Raw genomic sequence first — 26,627 nt, 5'->3', positions numbered from 1 at the left:
TTTGGAACGGTAAAGCTAAACATCCTGGTGACAATTCTTTCCTGGCTGTAGATCAGGGCAGAGGGCTGGAGCTGAGGCCAGGGCAGCCCGCTTCCTGTCCTAGCCTGGTGTCTGCAGGCTGTGACTCATGTCCAGCTCAGAGTGTGGGTCCTGGAGGCTCACATGCATCTCTGCTGCCTCCGCCAGTGCAGTCCAGCTGGGGAGAGACATCTCCCTCCTAAGCACTGGACAAGTGGATTTGCCAACCATGACTCCCTCAGGTGTGAGCCAGGGTGGAGGGTCTGGCCCTCTCTGGGCAGAGCTGATGGGAGAGCTGCTTGGGCTGCTCAGGTGACTACAGAGGGACTGGGCCTGGACCTGCAGGAATCACCATGGGTCTTCCGGTTGCTTCAGTAGCTCGACCCTGTGTAGTGGGGAAGCAGAGATCCCCTAGTCTTGTCTGAGCCTGCCTCCTCAGCGAGTCCTGAGTGTGCAGAGTGCGCCCTCTCTGCTCCGGAAAGGGGCCTTCTTGATTACATCCCCCTGCACTCCCATGGAGATGAGTTTGGGTTATCTGAGCACACCAGCTGGCTGGGGGAGGCAGCCCAGAAGGCTGCTGGCTGGGGAAGGGGGAGAGAAGGGAGGGAGGAGAGGGAGCCAGGTCAACATGAAGATCCCACCTTTTCACATCAGAGCAATTATGGGGCGCTGAGTGTTCCCCACAGCTCATCGACCCCCTGCCAGTCACCCAGCTGAAGGGGAAGCATCTCGCTGCTGCTTCTAAGTTCGGAGGGAGCTATGTACACTCAGGCCGGACTACCCTGTGAGAAGCACAGCCGTCAGCGTCCACACCACTGACCTAGCCATTAGCGAGGTTGCCGGGAGGTAGACTTGTCTGTACCCTCGGGGACGTCCTCCTAGGGCAGTCCTTTCAGGGGCTGGAGTGGGTCCCCGCTGGGGAGGGAACCGGGGCTACCGCGGGTCACAGAAGACCGCAAGTCCGGCTTGTCCCGGTGCACCCGGCACTCCGGTGGACAAATGACGAAGGTTTCCCTGGCGGTGGGCGCCCAGTGCGCCCCCCTTGGGTAGCGGGGCCACGAAAGAGACTGCGAGGGGCGGGGGAAGGGCGGGGTGGGGTCAGGCGTTTGCTCCGCCTTCGGTGTGCTGGTATAAGCCCTGCGCTCGGGTGCCGGCTCAGTCGGCTGCTGGCCGTTGTCGCTCCGGGCTGCGGGATGACACCGCCTCCGCACGGATGCGCCTCCCTCGGCGTCCTGCGAGCCCGCGACTCCGTTCTGTCAGCTCGGCTGGGGCTCCCGCTGCGGCGGCGGCTGCTGCTGCTGCTGCTGCTCTGGGCGTCCGCGGGCTCCCAAGGCCACCCGAGGAGCGGACCCCGCATCTCCGCTGTCTGGAAAGGTGGGTGGCGCCGCGCGGCGGGCGGAGCGCCGATCTAATGCGGCGCAGGAGGCGCGAGTGTGCGGCCCCAGAGCGAGTGCGTGCGCTTTTGTGGGTGCGCTTTTGTGGCTCCTCGGGTCCCGGGCTGCCCTGGCGGGGGCGTGCGGGTCCGGGTGCGTGTGAATGCGCGCGAGCACCGGGGCGGCGGGACGCTGAGGGGAGCTGACGGGGGCCGAGCCCTGGCTAAGTCGCTCCAAGTCCACCCGCAGCCGGGAGCTCTGCGCAGGACACAGTGGAAAAGAGCCGCCTGGCTCCGCACAGAAGCTTCCTCCGTTCCCCTGAGCCGGCCTCAGTGCACGACCCTGTCGCCAGCCAGATCTCCCACGGCCCCGTCCTGGGCTGCGGGCTCCGCTGCCGCACGGGGCCCGGGTTGGGCGTGAGAGGGGGGGCGCGGACCCCTCGCCACCGCCGCCGCTGCACTCCGGCTGTAGGAACAAAGACCCCGCTGCCTCTCCCGCCCCCGGCCGGGCCCAGAGCTTGGGCCGGTAAAGGGGGGCACCTTGTGGTGAGGTGGGACGTGGAGCGGTGCGGGGCTTAGGGCACCTGGGCGCCACCTCTGCAATGCCGACACCTACCGCTCCCCCACCCCGCCGCGTCCGCACGTGGCAGTTTTCACCGGGAATAGGCGGCAGCGTGGGGGCACTGTGCGTTGGGTGGGGCGCGGCGGTTGGGACCCCCGGCGGCGGATCTGGGGCGCGGAGCTGCTTTTAGGCTGCAGTAGATATGTGAGCCCGAAGATCCGGAGTCTCTCCCCTGGTACCTTAGTTGAAAACCCCTGTACAGTGGGTCAGAGAGCCGGCGAGGCGGGGTGAGGCTTTATGCCGGGAGGGGCTGAGTTCCCGTCCCTGCATTGCACACAAATGCTTCCCACCCCCAGGACGACTGGGTTCTGTCCCCAAATTTGGCGGCGCTGTAGCCCCCTGTGCGGGTGGTGGTGGACTCGGTGGGGGTTGGGGGAACCTGCTGGATCTGGCCCTGTGGACCCTCCGATGCCTGAGGCAGTTTGCAGGGGTTGCCAGAGCCCTAGCGTTATCTGGGGCAGGTATTCTTAGCAGAGAGAGGGAAGAAAGCCCACACAAAACCAGGGCCCGAACTGCATCCGCAGCGTAGGGCATGTGACTTGCCCAAGGTCACTGGGTAGCATGTGAGCTCAGGATGCAGATGGGGCTCTGATCTCCAAGAGGACCAGGGCTAGCTCTGGGTTAGGCAGGGGATAAGGATTAAGGTAACTTCTTGGCCATGAAGGAGGGACTGTGGGGGCCAGCTGCCTCCCAGTTGAGGGATGTGTTTCTGGTTCCTACCAGAAGAGCAGCTGGACCTTTGGGTGTCTGCTCATGGTGGACACCTCTAGCCCAGGCCTCCTCTGCCTTCCAGCATCTTTGCCTTGAGTGAGACCCCTTGCGGTCCAGAGCAGCACAGTATTCGGACCCTCTGAAGGGTACAAATGGCTGTATCTGAGTGTTCTAGAATGTCCCTTTGTGCCAACCTCCTTATATTTGACTCTGCTCCCCAAAAGGCTTTCCATGACCACTCCCCTACATATTTAATGCACACCCATTTCTTAGCGTTTAATATGTCCCTCTCTGTCTTGGGCTTTTCATCTCTCCAATCTGAGGCTATCTGAAGCTGCTTTTAGTTCTTTTGCCCACTTTTCAAAACTCTGGACCCAACCCCACCTCTCTTTCCCTGCAAGCAATTCACTATCACAGCCATACTGGCTGTGCCCTACTGATGAACTCTGCTGGGGTCTGCCAGCCCTCACCTTTCTTGTCCAAGGGCAACTTGCAGTCTTCTTCTTCAGTGCCAGGCACCCCACTGGGCCAACAGACCTGTGTATCCTCCGGTCCCATAGGACCAACAGCTGATGATGGTATGCCTGGCTGACATCTGCCTTCTCTTTCCTGTGTACCATTGGGGGTGGGGGCGGTTAGGGAGGAGCCTCCAGGAACAGCCAGATCAAGGAGAATGGTGGTTCTGCAGCCACTTCTCTACAAGGCATTGGTTGGGGTTTTAGTTTTATACCAAGACAAGTGTGGCAACTGGAACAGGTATGAAAGAGTTCTTCTTTGTCATTTATTTTCTGCTTCTTGGACCCCTACACCCTAGGGAAAGAGTAGATCAGGAAATTCTGGGAGGGTCCCAGCCTGCACTTGATTGGGGAGGTGCTGACCCCTCTAGACTATTGAGTCCCAGCCAAGGGGCTCTGGGCAAAGGGATGTGCCAACACTAACCTGCTGGGTGACCTTGAGCTCCACGCCTGTCTCTGACACTCAGAGCTCTCAAGAGCAGGAAGGGCTCTGTAAGTTGTCCCCTGAGGGCTGTCACTAACACATGGGCCAGTCAAACATCAAACATAGGACTGAATGGGCTTGACCTCCCTGCAGGGGGGCTGGAGAGGAGTGGGTTGCGTGTGAGGGCAGGAGGTTGGCATGCCTGAGGAGGCTCTGTGCCCCTCTCCCATCCCATCCCTGGTTGGAGGCGATGGAGAAGCTCTAGGAAGATCTTGACCCCCAAGGTCAGTGATGAGTGAGCCTGTCCAAGGAGAAATGGTGCAGTCTTCCGGTTTCACCTGCCTCTCTGGTTCTGCCTCTCCCTTGTCCAATTAAATAACAGGATATTATTGTTGATTTGGAGGCTGCTGGTAGAGCCATTGGGGACTGCTCCCTAGGGCAGGGTTGTTGTGACCTCCTCCAGGGGATGAGGTCACAGCTGGGCTCTCCAAGCATCAGCATTTCCAGTGGAAATCATTGCTACCTTGGGCACTTAGATGTGTTCCTCACCCTCAGGATGAACCCCCTCTGTGGAACAGGGAGGGGGTGGTTTTCAGGAGGAGTGGGGGGTACCCTAGGTTGGGAGAGATGAGAGAGATGCTCTGTGATGCTGCTAGGAGCTTCCTTGCCAAGATTTGTGATTCCTCTGTTCTGAGCAGTAGAAGTTCTGAGATCAGGCTGTGGTGGGTGATGACAGGGGCCCAAGATGACCATGATGTCGAGGAAAGAGATTCCAGTTCTGGCCTGGTTTTCTGTGTAACTCTGGGCAAGAGCTTGCTTTTTAATGTTTTTTTCTTTCCTTCCTTCTTACCTCCTTTCTTCCCTCTTTCCCTTCCCTCCTTCCCTCCTTCCTTCTTTTCTTTTATTAGGTGATACATATTTTTAAAATTTATATATTGGTTTTAATTTTTTTTTTTTTAAAGAGAGATAGAGACAGAGACAGAAACATTGATCCTGTATGAGCCTGAACCTGCAAACTTTGCGTATGAGAACGATACTCTAACCAGCTGAGCAATTCAGCCAGAGTGGGCTTGCTTTTTTCTTTTTTCTTTGTATTTTTCTGAAGCTGGAAACGGGGAGAGACAGACAGATTCCCACATGCGCCCGACCGGGATCCACCCGGCACGCCCACCAGGGGTGCCCACTCTGCCCACCAGGGGGCGATGCTCTGCCCCTCCGGGGCGTCGCTCTGCCGAGACCAGGGCCACTCTAGCGCCTGGGGCAGAGGCCAAGGAGCCATCCCCAGCGCCCGGGCCATCTTTGCTCCAATGGAGCCTTGGCTGCGGGAGGGGAAGAGAGAGACAGAGAGGAAGGAAGGGGTGGGGGTGGAGAAGCAAATGGGTGCTTCTCCTATGTGCCCTGGCCGGGAATCGAACCCGGGTCCCCTGCACGCCAGGCCGACGCTCTACCGCTGAGCCAACCGGCCAGGGCTTGGCTTGCTTTTTTCTGAGTCTCAGTTTCCTCAAATGTTCAAAGCAGATGGGGGGGGGGGGGAGTTTATACTTACCAGATCATTAAGCCGCTGGAATTCTTGCCTCTCTGGGATGGTTTGGGCTGTGGTGGCCCATTCAAATCTTAGCTATGAGGAGATACTGAAACCTTGGAAGTCAGGGGAAATCCTTGAGTTTTGTATTATTTTCTTTTTCTTTTATGAGCCAAAGACTGAAGGTCAGCTGGAGGAAGTGGCTTATTGGTTTGTGACCTGGAGGATAGACATAGTATTTCAGCATTTTTGACATTTGACATTTGCTGAGGCCAACGTATGCTGTTCCTGGAGCTGTGCTTGGGGATCCAGGGGTGAGAAACTAGCAAGTTCGCAGACTTCTCAGTGTAGGATGGGAAACAGGCAGATCAACTTGCAGTTATAATGAAATGTGACTGAGGGCAGCTGAGGGGGTTGAGGAGTATTCCCAGTCAGGGAAGGCTTCCTGGAAGAGGTGGTAAGCCAGGACGGCAGGAAGAGCAGGGGCCAGCTGGGGGATGGAGGAACAGAGGAAGTACCTGGTATGATGGGATTTCAGACCCAAAAAACTTACAGCTAGGACCAGAGAGAGGAGGCGGAAGTGAGCGGGAGACATTGAGTCAGCCTTGACCTTCGGGTTCCAGGACGGTTTCTTGCCAGAGCAGACATCTGAGTTTAGCCAGCTGACCTTCTACAGCCAGCCAAACAGTGGGGAGGAAAGGTCGTGCTGTCAGGGAAGGCCTCCCCAGTGTCACAGCTTCCTGAGGGGATGCTGGGGCTGGGTCCCAGGAGACCAGGGCTTTCCCCCTGACTCCTGCCTGGGAGTTCTCCAGCTGAGGCCTGTCCTTCAGCAGAGACTTTCTATGGAAGAGAGGGAGCTCCCACAGCACCAGCCAGCTACCCTGCTGGGGGCAGGGCACATGCCCTTCCTCTGACCCGCTGTCCCTTCCAGGAACCTTTACTCCCCTGCCCTGCTGGGAGAAGCAGGGGTAGGGGGCAGCTGGGCACCCTGCTATGAGGAAGACCTGGCCAGAGCTGCTAATGTGCAGGTGGGAAGCTGAGGCTCAGCCCAGGGAATGGGGTCCAGTGGCGTGATGGAGGCAGTGTTAGGAGTGGATGGCCCTTCTGTTAACAGCTCAAGTCTCAGTCCTCCTCCTTCCCTGCCCCCACTGCACGGTCACTTGTTTCAGCCACTGCAGGGTCTTCTATGTCACAGGAGACTGACCACACTTCCCACTTCCCCTGCTCTGGTTGACAGTTCTGGGCTAGACACTTCTCTTCATTTCCTTTTTTGGCAAGCCCTGGCTGCCTTAGCAGCCTCCTCTTTCTCTCTCTCAGGGTGGGGGAGGAAGGGGGGTCATCCTAGAGCAAGGAGAGCTGTGACCCCTTCTTGCACCCACAAAATGTGCTCCCCCTTCCCTGGCTAGCCCAAGCCGGGACATACCAGGAGAGCCATGCCCTCCCCACTGTGGTATGAGACTGGGCCTGGTCCTTCCCCTCTAGTCAGCCTCCAAGCCCTTTATCACCCCCAGCCTTGACCTGGGCCTGCTGTGTCTCCAGGACTATACCTTGGCCTCCGTGAGGCCCTCTATGCCTTTGCATCACAGTCTGGAGAATTTGTCCTAGGGCACACAGTTGCAGAGCTGCCACTTCCTCCAGTCCTATGTGGTAGTCTGGCCCCACCCCACCTTATCCTCCATTCTTCTTCCCTCACCACTCCTCAGCTTCCCACATTTTCCTGCCTCAGGACCTTTGCTTGGCTGGTCATCTGTCCCTGCATGCCATTCACCCTCCTCCTCCTTTCTGTTGGAGCTATCTTACTTCCTCCAGAAAGCCTTCTTGGATGACTTCAACCCATGCAACCTGACTGGACGGAGTTTAGGACATCAGAAAACAAAAGTATCAGTTCAGCTGAGCCAACCATGAATTCCACAGATGGGGAAACTGAGGGCCACCCAGTAAGACAGGCATAGCTGGGACCAGGGCAGTGTCTTCTGCCGAGCCTGCTCCTGGCCTCAGTTCCTGGTCTCCCTCCCCTTGTCTGTCTGCCTCATGCTCTGTCCCAGGCTTGGGGTTCCCTAAGCCCTTTTCTTCCTTGGCTGGCTCTTCCTGCCCTGGCACTGACTGTTTCCGGGAGCCCCACTGCCCATGACCTTCCTTCAGGACCTGATATTTGGGCCAGCCACACCTCTCCTGGCTGTTTCCTCAGGGTGGCTGGGCCTCGGGGGTCTCAGGCAGGTTGATCTGTGTCATGGCTTGGACTAATCTGGTTTTAACCTTCACGGCAGCCTGGGATTAGGCTGATCCTGCATGCCTCCTGCACCCCTGCTTCCTGTTGGGGGCTTGGGCTCTGTTGCAGTCCTCATTGCAGGGGGGCAGCCCTCATCAAGGGGGGAGCTAGCTCCTGCCCCCTTGCGTAGATCTGTGTTCAGCCCTTCTAGGGGAGACAGAAGTGCTGGGTCTGCCCTTATGAAGCACACCAGTGTCCAGAGAGCAGGGTCTGCTGCCAGTTTCAGGGAGGGCACTTGGAGAGGTCAGGAAGGGCCCGTAGATGCAGCAAAGGACCTTGACAGGGTGAGAACAGGGAGGGTCAGCATGGAGTGGCACAGCTGGGAAAGACTTCCTGGGGGATGGGGAGGCACTATGCTAGGGCCGGGGGCGGGGTGTTGGGTGGAACCCATGGCCCATGCAGGTTCGCATTGAGTTTGGACAGCCGGTAATGAAACAATGGAGCCAAGAACTGGTGGCCATTACCTTTAATTCTAGCTTGCACCTGGTGGGCAAGAAATACACACAGTGGGAAAACACTTCCCTTTCCATTCAGGGCTCCGAAAGCCACTGACTTATCCGAGTTTCCTAGAATCAAAGGTTTCTAGCTCACCAGCCTTATTCACCTCTGTTCCCCATTTTATAGTGTAGAAATCAAAACCTTTAATCCAATATACAAACAACGAAGTCTCTGATACAAAGTCACTTATCTGAGGCATAAATGGGATTCCTCATGAGAGTGCACCACCCACATCATGCAGCAGTCAAGGGTGTGGGGAAAAGCTTAGTTTTAAAACTAAGACTTAGGCTCTAAGGACCCTGCCTGCTTACAGCCTGTCCCCCACACCCAATGCAAACTATAAGCGAGCAAACATATATATCATATTTACAAACTTATTTGACCAACACTGTCCAAAGGTGTCTCCTCGTCTGACATGACGTTTAGTCTACCCTAGTTCTGGCCCTCCCTGCTATCTCATCTGACCCCTACTTGCCCAGCCCTAGCCTTGGTTTGACATGGGGATGACAGGGACCTGCCCAAGGTCAGCCAGTGAGATGGGCATAGCTGGGACCAGGGTTGTGTCTTCTGCCAAGCCTGCCCCGACCTCACTCGTGACATTCCTCCACTTGTCCCTCTGCTTCATGCTCCGTCCTCGGTAGAGGAGGCCTGGTCTTGCCTACAGCACCCCACACCAGACAGTGGGTCTGAGAGAAGTGGTGTGTGCTAGGTAGTGCACAGTACAAGGTCCAAGGGAGGACGCAGCAGTGAGGGCTGGAGCAGTCTGAACACTTCCTGGAACCCGGGGCTGGAGGAGAGGTGGTGATGGTTGAGGCTAGATATTCAAGGACAGGTAAGACCACATGCACAGAGAAAGGGGAGAGGACAGTCAGAGGAGGGAAGGACACCAGCAAAGGTGTGAAGATGGGAAGGAGCCATGGCAGAGATGAGTAGAACTGGGTTGGCCTTGATAGCCAGTCAGAGGAGTTGGGCTCTGCTGGGATGGGCACTGGGGAGCCATGGTGGGTCCTTGAACTGAGGAGTTAGGATAGAGGTGCGTGTTTTTTTAAATTTAATTAAAATATTTTCCAATTACAGTTGACATTATATTATATGAATTTTACATTGTTTAGCATAGTGATTAGATATTTATATATCTTACAAAGGGATCACCCCCATAAGTCTAGTACCCACCTAGCACCATACATTATTATTACAATATTATATTCCCTATGTTGTACTTTACATCCTGTGACAGGTCTTTTTTTTTTAATTAAGCATTTTAAAGATTGTATTTATTGATTGTAGAGAGAGAGAGAGACAGAAGAGCAGGGAGGAGAGGAAACATCAACTCGTAGTAGGTGCTTCTTGTCTGTGCCTTGACTGGGCAGGCCTAGGGTTATGTACCGGTGACGTCAGCATTCCAGGTTGATGCTTTATCTGCTGTGCCATCACAAGCCAGGACTGTGATTGTTTCATCACTACTAATTTGTATGTCTCAATTCCTTCACCTTTTTCACCCAGCTCCCCAACACCCTCCACTCTGACAACTATCAGTTTGTTCTTTGTATCTATGAGTTTGTTTGTTCATTTATTCTCTTTTTAGGTTCCACATATAAGTGAAATTATATGGTATTTGTCTTCCTCTGTCTGACATTTCATTTAGCATAACATCGTCTAGGTCCATCTGTGCTGTTGCAGATGGTAAGATTCCCTTACTTTTTATGGCTGAGTAGTATTTTATTGCACATCTGTACCACATCTTCTTTATTTAATCATCCACTGATGGGCATTTAGGGTGCTTCCATACCTTGGCCATTGTTAAACAACACTGCAATGAACACGGGGGTGTATATAGCTTTTTGAAATAGTGATCTGGTTTCTTTGGATAAATACCCATAGGTGGAATTGCTGGGTCATATGGGAGTTCTAGTTTTAATTTTTTGAGAAACCACCATACTGTTTTTCCACAGTGGCTGTACCAAGCTGCATTCCCACCTGCAGTGCACGAGGGTTCTCTTTTCTCTACACCCAAGAGGTGGGTGTTTTGGGCCAGTGCTGGCTGGTGGAAGCCTTGCTGGGCACGTGTTAAAAGGAAATGTGTGAGTATACACCACCTTCACTGTGATCTGCCCAAGACCATCGAGTGTGTTCTATTTCTGGGTAGAGATTTTGGAAGATGTATCTTCCCTATTAGTCATGCTGGTCACTACCCAGATCCACCCACACCCCTGCATGAGGCCTGTATACCCACGCTCACTTAAACACACTCTGCTCAGGACATCATGGATGGAGGTCAGGGCTTCATTGGCCAAGAGGTCTCTGACCACACTGCACCCTCTCTGGGTCTTAGTGTCCTTATTTGTGTGGGTGGGGCTGGCCTGGAAGCTTCCTAGGGCCCATCTATGGAGCACAGGGTTACAAGCACAATTATAAGGCAGAGTCAGTGTGCATAGTGTCTGCCTTCTCTCCACTCCGTGATAGCTGTGTGATCCTGGGCAAATGACTGGACTTCTCTGTGTCTTGCTCCCCTCATCTGTAACATGGGGCTAATAAGAGAACCTACCTTATAAGAGTTTAGTGTCTATTGAATGAATTAATATACTATCCAAAAGTCACTTAGAATTGGGCCCAGCACATTGTGAGCACTGTGGAACAGTTAGGTGGTAGGTGGGGGTACCATTGTCGTCATCATCCTCCTCCTCAGCACCGTTGGTTTCTGATGAAATGCAGCCCTGGCAGCCTGGCTCCTGCCAGCTCTCCCTCACCAGTTGCCTTTGCACTGCGTCCTGCACACACCACTGGGCCAGCCTTATTTTGAGCTGGGGAACCTTCTGTTTCTCAACAGTCTTCCCATCCTGCTTCCCTCCTGCCATTAGCCATCTTCTGCCCTCTCTGCCACCCCTGCCCTGGCTCAGGGCCCAGGGACAGGTCCTCTACCTCTGTCTATTGTTTTCTTTAAATGAGCCACCAGCTGACCTTGGCCTTACTCTGGGGCTTTTATCACCTGCTGGGCTGAAGAATAGGTGGAAGGTGGATAGGAAGTGGTGTTCATCCTGGGCTTCCTGCCTTTGCAGGCCTTGGAGCCTCCTCGTCTCCAGCTAAGTCTCCGTGCCAGCCTTCTCTCCCTGAACCCCTGAATCTGCCCCCCCAGCTTCTTTTTTACTGCTCCTTCCCTCGAAGGCTTTGCCCCAGCTGGTCTCCCCACTGGCCAAGCCTTCTGGTCCTTCGAGCACAGTGGCTCAGAGCTGGCTTGGAAGGGTCTTAGTGTTTCTGTCTATAAAATGGGAATGCAGACCCTTGTTATTCCTCCTTTACAGAGTGGCTGGGGGATTCGGTTGGCTAGTTGGTGGAAGCCAATGAGGTTCTGGCTTCTATTGTTGCCCACACCTACAGAAAGCTGTCTCTCACTTGGCCAGCACTCACAAATCCATTTTCCAAAAATGACCCATGAACTTAAGCTTGATTGTTTTGTGATTTATTCCAAGATCAATGGTGGGCCATAAAACCTACACCTTAGCCCTTCTGATCCATGGAGGAAGACACTGAAGTCAGGAAGGCCCAGCCCCTGGTCTCCGTCACAGCCAACCAGCCAGTCACTCGGCTGCACAAGGGAGCTCAAGGCTTTTCAGAGCCCACACATGAGATATGCTCCCCTCCCACCATGGCTGACCTTGGCAGGTGGGAGGACATGCCCCGCAGCCAGCACATAGCTCCCTGTTCCTTGGCTGATAAAGAGATGCAGACCTGTCACTTCCCACAAGCTGAGTAACATGTCAAGGGCCCACCACCTGTCTAGTGTGTAGTGCTGCCCCTGCCAGGCAGCTGTCTAGAACCTTGTCCTGCTGAATGTCGAATGTCACCAGCACCCCCAATAACAACTCAAGCGCCCCCCCCCCCCGCCCTTAGCACGAGCTGGTGCCACCCTGGAAACGGGGCTTCTGGGTATGAGGAGTAGAATCTCACACCCTCATCCCTGACCATATCTGGAGAGATAAAATCGATGAGACATTTGTCCCTTTGCCCCCATCCATCCCAATGGAAGGAACTGTTCCCCCACTGCTCAGATGCAGTGTGGATGTCCTACCTTTTGTCACTGTTTGGAGTTTAAGGCTTTGGTTGCTAAAGGCCCCCTGGAGATCAGGACCCCACCTGGAAGCTAGGTGCATGGGTGATTTCTGTTAGTGGTTATGGTTAGTGCCTTATCACTTTGGGGGAGTGGAGGATGGACAACAGGAGGTAACACAGGGAAGTGGAAAAAAGATGCTATATGGATTTTTGCAAACTCAGAGGCTCTCCGGAGAGTCCAGGATATGGTCCCAGAGGGCTGGAGCTGGGTGCTGGGAACCAGAAACCCTGAGCTGTGGCCGGGCCCCGCCCCTGCCTCCTTTGCAGGGTGCCTTGGGCCACTCACACAGCCTCTGTGGCTGCTGTGCCCCTCACTCAGCCCCATGACTGTTCAGATCCCCTCCCTTCCACCTTGACCCATGGGGTGTGGGTTTCAAAGGATGGAGAGCCTGCAGGCTGATAATACCTGGGCTCCACGGGAGCCTTCCATCTTCCCTCTGCCAGCTGTGTGGTGGGCGAGGGCGTGACGTGGGCAAGGGTGAGGCACAGCTCCTGACGGATGTGCTGTCCGCATTCCTGCCATTCTTAGGACCAGCCTCCACATCAAAGGACTCCTTGAGGTCAGCATTCAAGGCCTACTTGGTCAGTGGGTCAAGTTAAAGGCTTTCTCTACCCAGACCAGGCTGTGCAGCCTGTCCCTTGTTGCTTCCTTCAGGGACAACAACACCCCTCAACTCCACCCCATTCCAGCTCCCACTTTGCCCTCCCCTTGGGCTGCCCTCATTCACAAGCAGTGAGGATATGGTGACAGCACCAGACAGTATGAAGGAAGAAATGGTGCTCTATCGGGCCAGTCTGCTCTAGAACCCACCCTCCAGAAGTCCACACTCACTCTGGCCAGTGGGTGAGGGGGTGGGGAGCATGAGAAAAGTCCTTCTGATTGGTTTCAACAGGATCAGAGCTCCAGGGACAATCCAGCTGTGGGGCTGTGACGGGGGTGGGGGGGGATGCCTTCCACACCCAGCCATCTTCTCAACCAACCCTCATCCCGGCAGGGGCTGGGCCTTATCAGTCTGGGAGGAGAGAGGGAACTCTGAAAGGGCCATGGGTTCTGCTGGGTATGGGGCAGCTTGGGTCTGCTCTTTCCTGGTCCCTGAGGGCATCAGGATTGGAGTCACATGGGGTGGGGGATGGGTTTGTGTACTCGGCCACCTCTAGCCCCCTCCCCTGCCTGAACTCCTGGTTATTCTGGGAGCTTTTAGCTACCACTTAGCCACTAATGCTCCAGGCAGGGGAGTAAAGGGGGAGACACAGTGCCAGACAGTGCTCCTTATAGACATCCTAGGGAGGAAGGGCAGCCCCGGAGACCAATGGGCAGTGGGTTGGTGTATCTGTAGGGGGCTGCAGCATCTGCTCTTCATCACACACGGCCTCAGCCCACTTTCCTGATCCTCTCTGGTTAGGTCTCTGTACCCCCCTGGACAGCCAGCTTCCCCACCTTGGCTTGGCCTGGTTCCCTGGACATGTCCTTCCGCCCATTCCTCACCCATCTAGCTTTAATCTGCCTGCCCGGTCTCTGGGTTCATAAGAAAGCAAAAAGATGCATTTGGGGATGTGGAACATGCTTCCTAGGCTGGGCTTTTTTAGGGGCAGCCTTGTTCTGCATGGACAGAGCCTTAAAGGCTGACCCCTCCTCGGCCCATGTTGGTGCCATGGGGCCACGGACCCTAGCCCCAAAGGCTTGGTGCTGCCTTCACTTTCAGGCAGCCTTCCTGCCCCTGAGCGCCCCCCTCCCCTGCTAACCTGAACAAAAGCTTCCTTTCATATATTCAATGAACTGCTGCTGCTCAGACACATCCCTGGCACAATCAGGCTCTTTGAGGGAGCAGGGCTGGGGTGGGGAGTGGGCCAAGTCCAGGTCCTCGGGCCCAGCTGTTGCCATCCTCACCATACATATGACCAGGCAGAGCAGCGAGGGGCAGTAGCCTGTGGGTCAAGGGAGGCAACGCTCCTGGATTCTCTTGTTCCTGTTTGTTCTGCAAAATGGGGCCAGCAGCCCCTGCCTCCTCTGCACCCCAGGCATGGCAGCCAGGGGCAGGGCTCAGGCTTGCAGCCTGTGCAGGACTGTCCTGTCCTGGGCCACAGTGTCCCCACACTGCACCCAGCCACCACAGCCTTCATTGGCCCTCTGTGTCCTCAGAAATTCTTTGTGAGCAGCCCGGGGGGCTGCACCTGACAGTTTGCTTGAGCATCATGGAGGCTGGCTTCCGTGCAGTTCACTCATCCGTCCAGCTGGACTCTAGGGCACGGCCAGTTTCTCCACAGAGCTTAGAGAGCAAGGTCTGCCCTGTTCCACCAGAGCAGGGCCGTGACCTCCAGACAAGGGCTCTCCTCTGGTGCTTCTTTCCCCTGGATGGATTGCTGATGCTGGCTGAGGGGACTGGTGGAGGTGGCTCCTCCTCTTTCACCTCTGGGGGTCCCTAGCTCAGTATCTCCAGATGCTAGTACTTAGCTTTTCCTGGCCCCTGGCTGGCTGGGGGTGTGGGAGGGGTACCAGGGGTGCTGCCTGTCTGGATCTGGGCTGTGGGCTCCATAGGCTCTGGACTGTGGGATGGAGGCTGCTGCTTAGGCGGCAGGTGAAAGGGGAGCCTTAGGAGCTGAGTCAGGAAGGCCTCGTATCTTTGAGCTGCTGACCCCAGCACTAATTTTACCCCAGATGGAAAGGGGGGGAGTCTGGGAGCCTGAGACCTGCCAGCCTGCCTGAGCCTTGGCCAGCAACCCCCACCAGCACCCAGCACAGAGCTGGGCGCCAGGCCCCTGCTCCCTGCACAGCTGGGACTGACAGGGAGGGATCTTAGAAGTTTCAGGAGGCTGCTTGGGCTGTTTGTGGAGGAGCGCCCAAGGAAAGCCAGGTGAACCGAGGCCAGTAAGCTCAGCACTTCCCTGAGGCCCACAGCGCTGGCATCTCCCTAACCAGTTGCTCTGGAGAGCCAGTGGTCAGTAATGGACTAGCCATTCTATCCTGCCTCCTAGTGTGACCCTGGGCTGGCATGTCCCCAGGGAGCCCCAGTTTCCTCTTCTGCAGTGAACCAGGCCACAGGGAGATGAAGAATGCATAAATCCACTTCCAGAGTGACTTGGCCACATGAGGGTGTATCTTAAGGAGTGGGTGTGACAGCGTGGGTAGTACTGTGTGTTGTGTGCCTTGCCCTAATGCAGCGTCAGTAGGGATGGTTCCAGTGGCAGCAGACTCCGAAGTGGCAGTTCTTTTCTGTACAGTCTGGAATGTGTCCTCCCTGGGTGCCACAGCTAAGCTGGCCACCCCTGAGTCTACTGCAGCTGAGTAAAACGTGGTTAAGGCTGAGTGCCTGGGTTAGGCCTTAGGCTGGTCAGATGTGGGAAGATGTGAGCTGTCCTGTCCAGTTCTGCAACCAGGACAACCTCAGCAAAGTCACCAGAGATGAGACATCTTCTCCCCAGAGGCTGTGACTGCAGACAGTTTCCTTTTTGGGAAAAGTTGCCTGTGTCATCCCTTCTGTTTAAAGGCCCAGGCTGTGCTCTGTGAAGGGCCCTCTGTCCAGAGCTGCTGGGAGGGAGGGTGGAATGTTACCCATGGTGCAAGCTGGCACCTCCGTGAAACCAGGCCAGTGTGGACCAGGCCAGTATCCAGCTGCGTGCAGGAGCTTGGGCTCTCGTTCAGGGCCTGCTCCTGACCATACCCCCATGTGCTGTACCCCTCTGGACCTCTGTTTTTCTATCTGTGAAATGGGAGGGAATGGACATTTAGATTTCTGTCCAGCCTCTGATCTAAGCTGACCTCCTCACTGAGGGGCTGAGTTGGGCCAGGAGGGGATGGAGTTTGGAACAAAGTGAATCCTGGGAGCCTGGATTCTAAGAGGTGCTTAGGCCTTCAGAGGTTGAGATGGCTGCTTGCTCTGTCCCAGGCAGCAGAGAGCCTCACGGAGAACTGCCAGAGGTCCTGGTCCCTGCTGCCTAAGCCCAGCCCCTTAGGAATAGCCACGTGCATGCGCATGTGTATGTGTGTCTCTGTGTGCTTGTGTGTATGTGTGTGTGCCTGTTCCTGTGTGTGCGTGTATCTGTGTGTGTGTGTCTGTATCTGTATGCGTGTGTCTGTGTCTCTGTGTGTGTGTTATCTATGTATAGGGGGAGCCTGTTTTCCCCAGGGGTCCCTAAGTCCTGTTCCCACCCTAAGATCACATATTGTAGGGTAAGGGCCATGGCTTTGGAGTGAGGACAGCTGTTTACTAGAGCCCACCCAGGTACCCCTCCTTTCCCCCACCTGTGGCTCTGAGTCTTGGCACTGCCCCAGCCCGGACCCAAGCACCAGTAGCCAGGTGGGTGCCATGTGCCCGAGACAGAGGACAAGAGCTCCTTGCCCAGGGCCCAATCTCAAGTTTCTGCACATTGCCTCCTCCTCAGGCCGTACAGGGAAGGACCAGGTGGATTTCGGCTCAGCAGAGCCACACACTGTGCTGTTCCACGAGCCAGGCAGAGACTCCATTTGTGTGGGCGGGCGTGGAAAGGTCTATCTCTTTCACTTCCTGGAGGACAAGAACGCCTCTGTGCACACAGTGAGCCTGGGGCCCTTACTGCCCTTTCCCCCCCTGCCCCCTTCTGTCTCTGTGGCCTTGGTGAGGGGCCTCATGGAATATGGGGGAAGGAGTTGGCATCTCTTCCTAAACTGGTCTACCTCTGTCCCCATTGTATCCCGTAAATGGTCCCTGGAGGAGGCTCCCTGAAGGTAGTCCAGATGAGCATGGGTGTTGGGAAGTGTGGAGAGAAGTCTAGAACTTGCCTGCCTGGACAGGTGGGTTGCACGGATAGGGGAGGCCTGGGCCAGAAGCTAAGCCCCCTGAGCCTTATGGCCCTTGAACTCTGGGCCCAGTTCTGGGTGTCAGGCCCAGCAGCCTGTGTGACCCTGGGGAGTCACTCTCCCGCTCAGAGCCCTGGTCACTCACTTATCCTACACGATGAGCTCATCCCAAGGGTGCATGGGAAGGATTATGGGGCACCTGACCCCTGGCAGGGTGGCCTAATGCTCCTTGCTTTCCTCCCCAGGTGAACATTGGCCCCACGAAGGGACCCTGCGTGGACAAGCAGGTAAGTTGAGATGGGGTGTAGAGGGGAGGCTGGGCCCCTTGGAAAGGGGATGGTTGGCCCTGACAACCCGAGGAAGGAGCCATGGCCTGGCCTTGGGAGCCCCAGTCTGGAAGGACAGAGACAGCCCTGCCTTTGGGTTCCCAGTCTGAGTAGGAGACACTGTCCTTCTCCAAAGCCCCTGGGCCCTTCCTCTGTCCTTATGGAGGGGGCGGATTAGAGTCAGCTGCATCCCCTCTGGGCTCTCCTTGGAGGCTGCCTTCATGCTCAGCCTTCTGACGCCTTCTTCCCCAAGACTCAGGGATCTGGTTCTAGGCCTGCCAGGGCCTCCGACCTGCCTCTCTCCTTCCCCTACTTCTGGGCAGGACTGTGAGAACTATATAACTCTTCTGGAGAGGCAGGGCAAGGGACTGCTGGTCTGTGGCACCAATGCCCGGCGCCCCAGCTGCTGGAACTTGGTAAGAAGTCCCCTACCCATATGCCTGGTCAGCTCATCCTTGCCTGTGTGGGCTTTTGACAACCCACCCCTCGGCCCAGGTGGGAAGGAGGTGGGGGGACTTGGAGGCTAGTCTCACCTTGAATAGTATCCTTGGGAGGATGGGAACCCTGGCTGGGAAGCTGGTGCCTGTGGGAGGCAGTGGGCATGGGGTTACATGGCTGTTTGGCCCCCTTGTGCCCCCCAGGTAAATGACACAGTGGAGTCACTTGGTGAGAGGAGAGGTTACGCTCCCTTCAGCCCAGATGAGGACTCCCTGGTTTTGTTTGATGGTATGGCTGTGGCTGGAGCAGGAGGGCCCTGGGCTGGGAAAGGGTGGTCAGCTCAGTGTCTGGTGGCACAGGCCCTGGGGAGGGCCTTCCCAGAGCCATTTGCCCTTACCCGTGTCCCTTACACTGCGCCCAGGGGAGGAGGTGTACTCTACAATCCGGAAGCAGGAATACAATGGGAAGATTCCTCGGTTCCGCCGCATCCAGGGTGAAATTGAGCTGTACACCAGTGACACCGTCATGCAGAGTGAGTCAGGTTCCAGCTGGCTGGGTGGGCCAGGGCACAGATGCCCCGGGCGGTGAATGAGATCCTGATGCTTCCTGGGAAGGCTGCCCAAGGGCTGCTGGGGCCACAGGCCAGTCCAGAAAGTGGGAGCTCAGGACAGGCCTGAGTATCTAGAGCTGAGGAGTGTGGCCTGGTGGGGTGCCGGGGAGCAGTAGAGGTAAAGGGCAGAGGCAGGATGGGCCCAAAGGACAAAGCAGAGGACGCTCCAGGCCCAGGGTGTATCCCTCTGCTGACTTCTTATGGAGGTCCTCATTAGGGCTCTGTCAATTAGGCAGCAGTGACATAAGGGCCCCCAAGGACATTCCTCAGTCCCCAGGCATGAAGTCATTGCTCCTGGGCCGATGACATCTTTGTAGGAGGAGGGCAAACAGGTATGGGGTATGGGTGTGAACTCTCAGGCCCCCTGGGGTTTGGGCCTGGTGTTCTGAGTTCCACTCCAGGTCTGATCAGCTCTGGTTGTCTATGCAAACTTGGGGGATATGCAGGGTTGGAATGTCCCCCGTAGCAGGCTCCACAGCCTGAACACGTGTGTGTCCCCGCAGACCCACAGTTCATCAAGGCCACCATCGTGCGCCAGGATGAGGCTTATGATGACAAGATCTACTACTTCTTCCGGGAGGACAACCCTGACAAGAACCCCGAGGCCCCTCTCAATGTGTCCCGCGTGGCCCAGTTGTGCAGGGTGATTGGGGGCCTGGGTGGGCAAGAGCGTGTGTCTATGCACAAACAGGTATAAGTGAGTGTGTGAGCCTGTGTGCAAACATGTATGTGTGTTTGCGTGAAGAAGTGTAGGCAACAGGTGTGAGTCTGTGTGTGGGACTGTGGGGGTACATGTGTGTGCACAAGCGTGTCTGCACATCTGTGAGCTGGCAAAGTTGGCTGGACTCATGTGCATGTGTGACAGCATGCAGGTGCATGTAGTCTGAGCGTGTGCATGAAGATAAGAGTGTGATACGTGTGTGTCCCACCAGTGCGAAGGTACGGGGATATCAGTGTGTCATCTGTGTGAGTGTGGAGGAGAGCAGGCAGATGAGTGTCTGCATCCATCTGCTCTGTGGGGACAGACCCAGCACCTTCATCCTGCAGGTCTCCACTGATGACCGTGTGCCCTTGGTCAGCCAGGCCTTCTGGCTGGACCCTGGCCTGAGTCATGGAGCACCTCTGCCTGGTGGCAGGTCCCCGCCCCGTCCAGAGCCTAACTTCCTCCTCTGAAGCCCCAGTTCTGGCACCCCTGGCAGCAGGTGCCCAGCGGGCACTGAAGGGTCTCCTTTCCCCTCCATCCTTTCAGGGAGACCAGGGTGGTGAGAGCTCGCTGTCAGTCTCCAAGTGGAACACCTTCCTGAAAGCCATGCTGGTATGCAGCGACCCTGCCACCAACAAGAACTTCAACAGGCTCCAGGATGTCTTCCTGCTCCCTGACCCTAACGGCCAGTGGACGGACACCAGGGTCTATGGCATTTTTTCCAACCCCTGGTGAGTGACCCTTGTCCTGGGGCTGGGCCTGGCATTAGTTACATGTCCAGTAGGGACTGGAGAGCTTGGGCCCTGCTGAGGACATGGTGGATGTGCAAGGACTCCAGAATCAAGGGACAGGGCTACTGCTGGGCTTAGGGTGCTCAAGGAGTGTCTCAGGGAGTGTCGGTGGTCAGTGCTCAGGGCGGTGTTTGTACTGGTGCATCTGCACATACCAGTATGCATGCATGGTGTGGCGGTGCCTGGGTGTCCACCAGTGGTGTGCTTGGAGCAAGCATGGGTGCCAGGAAAGGACTGCTGAGGCCTCTTGGGGTGCTAGGTGCTATCACACCCGTTCAGGCACTGCTTGCATCTGATAATTCACACCTCATAATCACTCATTGATTAAAAACAAGGCAGGCAAAGGTGTTGGGTATGTGTGTGGGGTGGGGGACCAGGTAAGGAAGCCAGGACCCTGCTCTGTGGCTCCCCTGTGGGAGGACCCAGCTGGTCTGGGGAGGGGATGGGGCCTCGCCTTGGGCGTTAGCATGCTGCAGCTGCACCCAGGGTCTAGAGACTGTGAGCACTGTGAGCCCATGACAGGCTGTGGTCTTAGACTACAGCACAAAGAGATTGGGTTGACCTTTCCTCCTTCCCTTTGGCCTTCCCTAGGCTTGGCCCCAGGGCAGTCTCTGTCTTACCGAATCTACAGGCTGGGGAGCTTAGTTGGGAGGCTGTGGCTGTGGGTGTGCCCTGCATGGTGCTGGGCTGGCCTGGATGAGTAGAGGTGGGTGCATACTGGGCCCCCCACTGAGGCGGTCTCTGTCTGTGTTCTCCCAGGAACTACTCGGCTGTCTGTGTCTATTCTCTTGGTGACATTGACAGAGTCTTCCGCACTTCCTCACTCAAGGGCTACCACACAGGCCTCCCCACCCCTCGGCCCGGCCAGGTGAGCAGTGACATCTGTCAATGCCTGGGCCCCCACCCCACTTGCCAGCCACCCACTAACCCAGGCCTGCTCTCCTTGCCCAGTGCCTTCCAGACCGGAAGCCGATACCCACGGAGACCTTCCAGGTGGCCGACAGTCACCCTGAGGTGACGCAAAGGGTGGAGCCTGTGGGGCCGCTGAAGACGCCCCTGTTTCATTCTAAGTACCACTACCAGAAGGTGGCTGTTCACCGCATGAACACCAGTCACGGGGAGACCTTCCATGTGCTTTACCTGACTACAGGTGAAGGACTGCCCTGTGACCCCCACCTCCCCATAGTCTGCCTTGTGAAAATGGATATGAAAGATATAAATAGTAATGTAATCAATAATGGGTCTCTATACCTGGAAGGAAGAACTGAGCAACTCGGAGTTGTCTGGAGTTGGTATGTGTGACTGTAGGAGAAGCGGGCAGGAGGGCTTCCCAGAGGAGGAGGGGGCAGAAGGAAGAGGGGCAGCGTCCTAGGATTGGAAGAAGAGCAGGCACCAGGATGCAGAGGCAGAAATGTGACAAGCCCAAGTAAAGCCAGGTGTAGCTTTGGTCCTGATGTCTGGCTCAGAAAGGTGGGAGGAGAGAGGTGGGCAGCCAGGAGGAAGGATCTGGTCTCTGGGGATCCTCTGGGCCTCAGCGAGACAGGATGAGAAAACTGGACCCTGCCTTTGGGATTATGCAGGTGAGAGGGAACATCTGATATGGAATGCAAAGAATGTAGTGAGATGGACTTGCAGATGGCAGAGGCTCTGCTGTCTTGCAGAGAACTGTAGGGGCACCTCCTCTTCCCTGGGGGAGCAGGGTCTTGCTGACCCCAGGAGCTGAGTGGAATGCCCCTGAAGATGCCCCTGCACTCCAGGAAGCCACTGACCAAGGAGCAGCTAGCCCTGAGCTGGGTGTGTGGCAGCACCCTGGTCCTAGCAGTAGGCAATGGGGGGAACTCCTGGGAGTGGAAGTGGAGGTGATGAGTGTAGGCAGGCCACAGATTTTCCTTAAGACCGGGTGGGCAGTGGTGCCATCAGAAAGGCAACCTGACTCCCCCAGGTTGCTAACAACTCTGGGGCTACACAGAGTCTAGGCCTCAAGCACCTACCCCTCTTCCCATGTGACTTCCTGCTGTTGCTTCATGTTGGGGCTTTCTCAGGACCACGGTGGCCTCATTGGTTTTCACAGAGCAGGACCTGGCTTCGGGTCCAGAGACCACACCTCTGTGCTGTTCCATTCACCATGGCTGCACCATGGGCACTTGCCCTTGCTCTGCTCCAGCGGTGGCCGGCCTCACTATTGTGGTCAGCCAGGGGATAGCAGGGCCCTGGTGTGCAGGAAAGGAGAGGTCACAAGATGAAGGGGCTGGGAGCATGAGCCAGGACAGAGGGTGGTATCTGGGCCAAGGGGACCGTGGGCTTTGTCCCTGCAAACCTGGGAGGTGAGCACATCATGTGAATGATGAGTGCATTTGTCTCGGTTCTCCCCAATGGCCATTGGAGAAATGGCATTTGGGAACACACAGTATGAAGAATTGGGACCAGACAAGAAGTAGAGCTTTCTGAACCCAGTGCAGAGAACGAGGGGCTCTCAGTGAGGGAGGGCAGGGATAGGGTTGGGAGCTTGCCAGGCCAGAGAAGCACTAGGCCACATCCCAGATGAGGGGTCACAGAACAAAAGGAAACATCCCGGGCAGGTGCATCTCATCATCTGACTGCTTTTTTTTTGGGGGGGGGCAAGTTATGCCCTGGGAAATTGGGAAGGAGAGTGAGGGAGGCAGGCTATTCTAGAAACTGGGACAGTGGGTAATGTGGGATTGGGAAGACCCAGAGGTCAGGATGCCCCTTAGACCTCAACACGTGCGAATGGATAAAGCACTGGCCTCTTTGGAGGCAGGCAGCCTTATATATGACCTTGGGAGTCCCTATGTAGAATCCAAGATTCTTTTGAGATCTCAGGTTATATAAAATATTTAAAAATCCCCTAAGACTAAATACAATGTGGAGTCCTGTGTTGGATTCTGGAACAGACAAAGGACACTGCTGGAAAAAACCATGAAATCCCAGCGAAGTCTGTAGTTGAATTAACAGGACTCACTCAGTTGTGACAAACACACCCCAGTTACATAAGATGGTAACTTTAGGGGAAACTGGGTGAATGATGTATGGGAACTATCTGTGCTGTCTCTGCATTTTTTCCCCCTGTCAATCTGAAATTATTTCAAAATAAAAGTTTATTTAAAGAAAGCTCATCCCCGAAGAGTTCAGGGAGGCGGGAACCGTATCGAAGAGGCTGAGGGTTCTGATACCTCTGGGCTGCAGTCATCTGCTGTGTGACCTTGAACAAGTGGCTTAGCTTTTCTGAGCCTAGTCTTATCTGGGAAGTGGGGAAGATAACACCCAGGATCAGGACTGTGGAGGAACAAAGGAATGCTGATTCCTGTGGATTCGGCAGGTGATTGGTTTGCGGAGGGACAGCTGGTTCTGTTCACACTCTAGCTTCCTCTGGGCCAGCCATATGATTCCCACATCCCTTGTGCTCTCTTCACCTCGCTTGAGCCATGACTTTCTGGCCCTCCCCATCTGTGTCTTTCCTGGCCAGTCCAGCCTATAGGGAGACTGCTTGTCTCAGAGGTGGGGACGCCTGCCTGCTGACCCTCTGCCTACACCCACAGACAGGGGCACCATCCACAAGGTGGTGGAGTCAAGGGAGAAGGAACACAGCCTGGTCTTCAACATCATGGAAATCCAGCCCTTCCGCCGTGCAGCCACTATCCAAGCCATGTCACTGGACCCTGACCGGGTGAGTCTCCCCACCCCAGTCCTGTCCTGCGAGGCTACCCAGTGATGGCCCGGGAGGACAGAGCTTTTTACATTAATTTACATGTTCTTTTCAGAGCCTCTGGCCCCAAGGCCTGCCAGGTAGCCTGCCATGGCCTGGGGGTTTAGACTCAGCATTGGGGGTGGAGGCCCTGGCCTGACCTAGTCTCTCCTTCCAGCGGAAACTGTATGTGAATTCCCAATGGGAGGTGAGCCAGGTACCCCTGGACCTGTGTGACTTCTATGGTGGGGGCTGCCATGGCTGCCTCATGGCCCGAGACCCATACTGTGGCTGGGACCAGGGCCGCTGTGTCTCCATTTATAGCTCCCAAAGGTATGGTGCCTGGGATCCCTTGTCCCGGGGAGAAGGTGGTCCCAGGAGTGGGACTGGTGTGGACGGGCTGGGTGCTGGACCTTTCCGGCCAGACCTTCCTCTGGACAGACCTTGTGGCGGATACCAGGTGGGGGATGAGGACAGGGAAGGGCCAGGTCAGTGGCCTCCTGCCGGCTTAGCCTCTCTCCTCCCAACTCCAGGCCTGTGCTGCAGTCTATCAATCCAGAGGAGCCCCACAAAGAGTGCCCCAACCCAAAGCCAGGTATCAGATCTGGCCCTGACTGGGACCCTACGGTGACATAGTCGTACCCTGGTTACCCTGCTGTGGGAAATGTGGTCTGTTCCTGGGGGCCCCAGATAGCCCTGTGGAGGGAGCCCCTGTGGTGTGGTGTGGTTGTAAGAGGGGTGGGGTGAGGGAGGTGGGAAGAATAAGGAGACCGGGGTTCATTTCCTTGTGCTCATTGAGAGACCTTGGTCTTAGAGGCCTGGTCAGTGGGGAGGACAGCCTGCCCTGGGAGCCCTCAGCCCCTCCTCAGAGCTGCCTGCCCATTCTGTCCCCCGCAGTTGAGGCCGAACTGCAGAAGGTCCCCCTGGCCCGGAATTCTCGTTACTACCTGAGCTGCCCCATCGAGTCCCGCCATGCCACCTACTGGTGGCGCCACGGGGAAAAGGTGGAGCAGAGCTGTGAGCCTGGCCACCAGAGCCCCAACTGCATCCTGTTCATCGAGAACCTCACAGATCGCCACTATGGCCACTACTTCTGCGAGGCCCAGGAAGGCTCTTACCGCCGCGAGGCGCAGCACTGGCAGCTGCTGTCTGAGGATGAGGCCAAGGCTGAGCACCTGCTGGGCCATGCCCCTGCCCTTTCGGCCTTCCTCTGGCTGGGGGTCCTGCCAACACTCGCTCTTGGTCTGCTGGGTCATTAGGGCCTCCTGGGGCTGGGCACATGGTGGGCTTCCACAGCCCCAGGACACTAGAAGGGTCTCACACCCAGAGCCACCTGGCTAGGACCTCCTTGACCACCACTGCTTCCAGGAGTACCGCATAGCTCAACAGGGGACAGCTGGCGTGGAGATGGCCAGCCACAGGCAGCTGCTGGGCCCAAATGGGACGGGGGCTGTGGAGGCCAGAGAATGAAGACACAACTGTGAAGCTGGGGCATCGACGGCCTGATACTTAATCTTCTGGAGACTATTTTTCAAAAGCTCCTCCTCAGACATGAACTAAAGGAGGTGACGCTCCTGGCCCAAGATCCTGTGGGCCATGGAGGGGTTGGAGAAAGGGAGCTGGGATCCTGCTCCCAGACCTTTGGGCTGGGGTCTGAGTCCTTCTGGATGCTCTGTACTCAAATTGCCCCCTCATCCTCCCTCCTGCCCCCTGCGGTGGGTGGCTGGTGTCCATACGGGTCCATGCTACCTTCTGTGGCCCGCTTGCCAGCCCTGTGGCCCGCTAAGGCAGCCTCCTTGCATGTTTATTGAAGGATGTTTGCTTTCCGGACGGAAGGACGGAAAAAGCTCTATTTTTATGTTAGGCTTATTTCATGTATAGCTAATTCCGACTGCATCTGTATGAAAAACCAAAACTACAAGCTGGGGGTGGGGTGGGAAAGGGAGGGGGCAGTAAGGGGGGGTCCCAGTCTGAGGCTCTTAGGCATGGGACTAACGTCCAAGGACATGGTGGCATAGGTTCAAGGTGATGGCATGAGCTGGCTCTGCCTTGGGAGCCCTGGCTCAGGGGGACATGGTCCAAGCCCTGCTGTTGGTTGTGGGAGGTGGGTGGGTAAGGGGGACAGGGGAAAATGAAGGAGAGAACTGAGACTGAGGTTCACACATTCATTTAGGGGTTGGGTCCTCAGGGGGAGGTTCTAGGACTTTGCCCTTGGCTTTGGGTGGTGGGGCCGTGTCCCCTCAGCCCCCTTCCCCAGGGGCTGTGCTTCCATGCTCCTAGCCTCCATCTTCTGCTCAGGACACCTTATAACTAAGGCTAAACTGTGAATTCCTGTGGGGACAGCCTGGGCCAAACTCTGCAGGTAGGTAGCCCTGCCCGGACCCTGTCCAAGGATTTCAGCAGAGAGCTGGGCCTTCTCTGGTGTGTCTGGCCAGCCCAGGGCAGGACCTGGGGCCGGTGGCCATCCAGCTTTGGCCCCTGCATCTCTTTTCAATGCACTTTAATGATGTAACATATTACTAATAAACAAGCTATTTATTTACATGCGCCTGTTCCTTCTCTTCCAAGCCATTCTGATGGGGGGGCGGACCTGCCAAGCGTTTGACCCTGGAGCCCAGCTCTTATACCCCACCTCCTCTGCTCACCTCAAGAACTGGCCTTCCTGGCCCTGGCCGGTTGGCTCAGTGGTAGAGCATCGGCCTGGTGTGCAGGAGTCCCGGGTTCAATTCCCGGCCAGGGCACACAGGAGAAGCGCCCATCTGCTTCTCCACCCCTCCCCCTCTCCTTCTTCTCTGTCTCTCTCTTCCCCTCCTGCAGCCGAGGCTCCACTGGAGCAAAGATGGCCCGGGTGCTGGGGATGGCTCCTTGGCCTCTGCCCCAGGCACTAGAGTGGCTCTGGTCGCAACAGAGCAACGCCCCCTGGTGGGCAGAGCGTTGTCCCCTGGTGGGCGTGCTGGGTGGATCCCGGTCGGGCGCATGCGGGAGTCTGTCTGACTGTCTCTCCCCGTTTCCAGCTTCAGAAAAATACAAAAATAAATAAATAAATAAATAAATAAATAAATAAATAAAGAGTCCGTGGTTTATATCAGTTTATTGTGATAAAGGTGTGTGTACAGGAGGCTGGAGGGCTGCCAGAGGGGGTGCCTAAGTGGGGGTGAGGAACCTATTCCAGGTCCAGCCGACCAAGCAGGGTCGGTGCTGCTCTGCATGCAGAGGGTACAGGA

General features: G+C 56.2%; 1 protein-coding gene across 2 annotated transcripts; it reads left to right on the top strand.

The window, feature by feature from the left end:
- Window positions 1-1,157: 1,157 nt before the first annotated feature.
- Window positions 1,158-25,297, top strand: SEMA7A (semaphorin 7A (JohnMiltonHagen blood group)). 2 transcript variants are annotated; one of them, XM_066342266.1, is made up of 14 exons: window positions 1,158-1,392; window positions 16,439-16,590; window positions 17,078-17,119; window positions 17,482-17,574; window positions 17,800-17,884; window positions 18,018-18,128; window positions 18,710-18,849; window positions 19,456-19,640; window positions 20,460-20,568; window positions 20,652-20,850; window positions 23,258-23,385; window positions 23,582-23,736; window positions 23,937-23,998; window positions 24,301-25,297. In XM_066342266.1, the coding sequence occupies exons 1-14, from the start codon at window positions 1,212-1,214 to the stop codon at window positions 24,660-24,662; spliced, it is 2,004 nt and encodes a 667-aa protein (XP_066198363.1). In that variant the 5' UTR covers window positions 1,158-1,211; the 3' UTR covers window positions 24,663-25,297. The 2 variants fall into 2 exon arrangements, with proteins under 2 accessions (XP_066198363.1, XP_066198364.1); XM_066342267.1 differs by lacking the exon at window positions 1,158-1,392 and adding an exon at window positions 9,948-10,032.
- The last annotated feature ends 1,330 nt before the right edge of the window (window positions 25,298-26,627 follow it).

This window comes from Saccopteryx leptura, chromosome 6 (assembly GCF_036850995.1).
Source record: "Saccopteryx leptura isolate mSacLep1 chromosome 6, mSacLep1_pri_phased_curated, whole genome shotgun sequence".
NCBI lineage: Eukaryota > Metazoa > Chordata > Mammalia > Chiroptera > Emballonuridae > Saccopteryx > Saccopteryx leptura.
This window is presented reverse-complemented; position numbering and strand designations above follow the sequence as displayed.